At 37.8% G+C, this 5,191-nt stretch overlaps 1 protein-coding gene across 1 annotated transcript; it reads right to left on the reverse strand.

The window, feature by feature from the left end:
* Positions 1–1,123: 1,123 nt before the first annotated feature.
* LOC112301555 (eukaryotic translation initiation factor 3 subunit E-like) lies at positions 1,124–4,492 on the reverse strand. The gene is given in 2 exon segments (XM_024557050.2): positions 1,124–1,217; positions 3,261–4,492. Coding segments are annotated over 2 exon segments (1,317 nt in total). The 5' UTR covers positions 4,484–4,492.
* Between the last annotated feature and the right edge of the window lie 699 nt (positions 4,493–5,191).

Below are 5,191 nucleotides of genomic sequence, written 5' to 3' on the forward strand. Positions count from 1 at the left end.
AGCTGTACCCCTGTGCTGTGTCATTTTCCGGGTGCATCATATGTTCTTGCCTCACCTGTTTCCTCCCTCTGGTCCACATTTAAATGTTTCAATATGCTGGTGTCTGAGGCATACATGTACATTGAGCAGGGAATCCTTTGTTAAATTATAGCTGTTGAAATTGTTGACATTTGCAGGGGAGAGACCAAGGGGATCTCTCACACTGCTATTTCTCTGACATCACTCCCCTTTACCCATCTTTAAAGCCACCATTATAGCATTTCTAATCCTTGCTCTGATACCTATCTTCTCTCTTCTTCCTTCCTCTTCTACCTTCGGAGAACCATGGTGATTACTTTACCTTCAACTATGTAGTTATTGCCGATTGTACCTTTTAAATTTATTTTTAATTACAGTTAACATACAACATTATATTAGTTTCAGGTGTATAACATAGTGAATCAATATTTATATACCTTACAAAGTGATGGCTACAACAGTCTAGTAACCACATGTCACCGTACATAGTTATTACAATATTATCAACTCTATTGTCTATGCTGTATATTACATCCCCATCACTTATGTTATAACTGATGTTTATGCTTTAATCCCCTTTCTGTTATTCCCCCATCCCACACACTCTCTCTCTAGTAACCATCAGTTTGTTCTCTGTATCTATGAATTTGTTTCTGCTTCATTTTTTTCATTTATTGTCTTTTTAAGATAGCACTTTGCTTTTTTCCCATGTAAAAGAGATACCTTCTACCATTTCTCAGTGTGAATCAGCTACGTGAGCTCTAGATCCTACTCCAATCCATGCACTGCTATGCTATTTTTCTTTCGAGGTACTTTATTGAAGTATAACTGTACAATATAATTGAGACATGATTCAAATATGCAACGTGATGTGTAAAAGTTGTAAAAATTATAGTCCATATCTCACATTTCCAGATGTGCATAAGTCAAGAAAGTGCACAATCAACGTTTTTTAATGAAACAGCCAATTTTAATCAAATTCTCCAAAAGTTATACTCAATATGTTGTTTCTAAAATGTATGTCACCATTTGTATAATGGTTTTATTATTTCATTTTTCCTTTACACTTTTCTTTCTGTTTTTTTGGTCTTGTCTTTACAGTTCTTCAGAAGAAGGCAGAGTCTTGAGTTCCCCAGTTAGGAGCCTCTGACTTAACATTCTGATTAAGTTTCTCCTCAATATTGACAGCCAACATCCGCCTTCTAAAAGAGAGGCTTTTTGTCTTTTCTGTTTTTTTAATTTTTTAAAATATTTATTGATTATACTATTACAGTTCTCCCATTTCTACCCCTTCACTCAACTCCATCCTGCCCACCCCGTCCCTCCCACATTCCCCCCCTATAGTTCATATCCATGGGTCATACTTATAAGTTCTTTGGCTTCTACATTTCCTACACTATTCTTACCCTCCCACTGTCTATTTTCCACCTATCATTTATGCTATTTATTCTCTGTACCTTTCCCCCCTCTCTCCCCCTCCCAATCCCCTATTCATAACCCCCCATGTGATCTCCATTTCTGTGGTTCTCTTTCTGTTCTAGTTGTTTGCTTAGTTTGATTTTCTTTCGGTTTTAGGTGTGTTTGTTAATAACTGTGAGTTTGCTGTCATTTTTACTGTTCATATTTTTTATGTTCTTTTTGGAGATAAATCTCTTTAACATTTCATATGATAAGGGCTTGGTGATGATGAACTCCTTTAACTTGACCTTATCTGAGAAGCACTTTATCTTCCCTTCCTTTCTAAATGAAAGCTTTGCTGGATAGAGCAATCTTAGATGTAGGTCCTTGCCTTTCATGACTTGGAATACCTCTTTCCAGCCCTTTCTTGCCTGTAAGGTCTCTTTGGAGAAATCAGCTGACAGTCTTAAAGGAACTCGTTTGTAGGTAACTGTGTCCTTTTCTCTTGCTCCTTCTATGATTGTCTACTTCTGATTAATCTTGGGTAATGTAATTATGATGTGCCTTGGTGTGTTCCTCCTTGGTCAGGCTTTTTTGGGACTCTCTGAGCTTCCTAGACTTCCTGGAAGTCTATTTCCTTTGCCAGATTAGGGAAATTCTCCTTCATTATTTTTTCAAATAAGTTTTCAATTTTTGCTCTTCCTCTTCTCCTTCTGGCAATCCTATATTTCGAATGTTGGAACGTTTAAAGATGTCCTGGAGGTTCCTAAACCTCTCCTCATTTTTTAAAATTCTTGTTTCTTCATCCTTTTCTGGTTGGTTGTTTCTTTCTTCCTTCTGGTCCACACTGTTGATTTGAGTTCCAGTTTCCTTCCCATCACTATTGTTTCCCTGTACATTTTCCTTTGTTTCTCTTAGCATAGCCTTCATTTTTTCATCTAATTTGTGACCAAATTCAACCAATTCTGTGAGCGTCCTGATTACCAGTGTTTTGAACTACGCATCTGATAGGTTGGCTATCTCTTCATGGCTTACTTGTATTTTTGCTGGAGCTTTGATCTGTTCTTTCATTTGGGCCATTTTTTTTGTTTGTTTGTTTGTTTTGGTGCACCAGTTATGTAAAGGGGTGGAGCTTAGGGCGGGGCAACTCACTTTGCTGCACTGTGATGCTGTATATGGGGGAGGGGTCCGATAGGGATCAATGGTGCTGGCTCCACTCTCTGCCGGTTTTCAGTCACTTCCTCCATTACCCACAATCAATTTGTACCTTTCTGGTGCCCCTTCCTGAGTGGGTGGGCCTGTGTACATTCTAGGACCCTGTGGGTCTCTCCAAGGAACTCTCCTGTGAGGTTGGGAGTTTCTCCCGCTGCCACCTCAACCCCACAGGTCTTTTCAATCAGTGGTTTCAGGCATTATTTCCCCTCACTGGAAATCTGGGTTGCCGGGTCTATCACCTGGTCTACCAGCTGCTGCCTTGCTGGCCAACTGCAGCTTTGCCCACCCCACTCCACAATCCACCAACTCACTGGTTCTGCCAGCTGTCGCCTTGCCATGAGTCCTCTCCACCTGGCTCTCTCTCTCTGCCACTCCTACAAGTCTGGATGAATGTTTCTTCTTTATCTCCTTGGTTATCCGACTCCCATACAGTTGGATTTTCTGTGAATTCTGGATGTTTTTGTTTTTAAATGGTTTTTGTCCTTCTTTTGGTTGTGCAAGGAGGCACAGTGTGTCTACCTATGCCTCCGCCTGGGCCTGAAGTTGAAGCCAGAGTCTTGAGTTGCCCAGTTAGGAGCCTGTGAGCCACTATTCTGATTAAGTTTCTTAATATTCATGGCCAAATCTGCTTTCTAAATGAAAGGCTTTTGGTCTTTTGAAACACTTGCTTATAGGGTGAGACTTCATTGTTACCCATAATCACATGACCTCATTTAGAATCAATTTTGGCATACAGTCTTGCATCTCTAATCAAATTTACAATCCACTTTTCAGCTTCTTCTGGAGTCATGTTAATGCTGATACACTGATGGATGCTACAAGAAGTCTCAAATATGAAGAAATGAGCATTTTCAATAAAACCCTCAATATAAGCCACAGAGAAGAAGTCATTCACAAGAACACATTTACATTCCCTCAGCTTTTTCTGAGCTCCATCAAAGTCAAAGTTAACATATAAACATTCAACAAACTCTGTAATTGGGTCTTTATATGTGTAAGACTCCTGTTGTATAACTTTAACTAGATCTTTTAGCACCTGCTGGCATTTTCGAACACCTTTGTTTGTTTTGACTTGTGTACTTAAGTAGCAAAAAATATGTGGACACATTGTCTGAACTGCATTAAGATACTGTGGCTGGTATAGGAAGAGATCAATAATATTATCATGCCCTTTGGGGTAGTTGAAGAAAACAAACAGAGACCAGTGAATGAGCCATGTTCACTGCTGAAGAGACTGTAGTGGAGAACTCACAGAATTATTATCAATGGTCTCTTTTAACCGGGTAAGGTCTTCCATGGCTGCATCCCAATTCTGCATTAAGATTTCAGAGGCCATTTTCCCCCAGAGTGAACTCAAAACATTTCTATCCATTGCTGGAACCAATACTCTAAAGAAGTAAAGGTATTCTGCTTCTGCAGAATAATTTCTACATTCATATTGGAATTTTGCATACCTGTAGAGTGTGTCTAAATATTCTTGCCTAAAACCATGCTTGTCTGCCAGGCAGTCAAACAGCATCCAACCGTCCCTGTCTGAATGCATTTGCCTTGTAGTTTCTGGATCTTCAAGCATCTTCACAATTCGTTCTGTTTCTGCCTGAAGCTGTTTCAGCTGTGCAACAACTATGGTTCTTTTTTCTCTCAAAGCATGAGGAATATCATCAGAATAAAGGTTTTTGTATACATCCATAGCAAATTCTACCATGTTGGTATCACTAAGAAGATCCAATTTTCCTTGTAATAATTCCTTTTCATTATATATCTCATTTATAGAAAGAAACTCAAACAATAGAAAGACTAGATGCCAATCCCAAAAGTGAAGGATGCAAGTAGTCAAGTCATACTTCACCATGTTGCCAAAGAAGAGGCCCAAGAAGGTTTAATGGCTTCTCAGTGTAATTATTAAAACAGAGACCCAATTTTGTTATGTCTGAAGGTAAAGTAGGATAGCAAACATAACTTCAGATGAATGATATAAATGACAAATAAAATGAGATGTGGATATTTTCTTGACTCCAAGTATCTGTTCCAGGTAAAGTTGTATGTATGCATTTAAATTTATTTTTGTACATTTTTATTTCAAATAAACACACATATATGTACTCAAACATAGACCCATATATAATCTCATATATGAAAGGACACTTAAGAGAAAGTTGAAAAGGATAAAAAAGAAAAGAATGAATATAAAATTTGATATAATAAAATTTTACTATAAAATTTAAAGATGAAGAAATTTAGACACAAAGATTTAAAGCAAATGCTACGCATAAATTTAAATGAATCTTTTTCTTATATTAATATTTCAAAAGCATATAATTTAAAGTACATTGACACTTCGGCAGGAAGAAATTCTCTACCAGCCAGAGAGACTGCATATATACTGAATGATTATACGTGTCTTCCACTTAAGGGGGGAATAGAATGCAAAATGCCTTTTCCCAGGGGAGGCTAAATGAATGAAATGAGACATTTAAACTCAATGTCCTAAACAAATGCCTTTTGCTAAATATCTGTTTTCAAGTATTAGGGCTAATGTAAAAGTAACACACCAGTGATT

Source organism: Desmodus rotundus, chromosome 9 (genome assembly GCF_022682495.2).
Source record: "Desmodus rotundus isolate HL8 chromosome 9, HLdesRot8A.1, whole genome shotgun sequence".
Classification (NCBI taxonomy): Eukaryota; Metazoa; Chordata; class Mammalia; order Chiroptera; family Phyllostomidae; genus Desmodus; species Desmodus rotundus.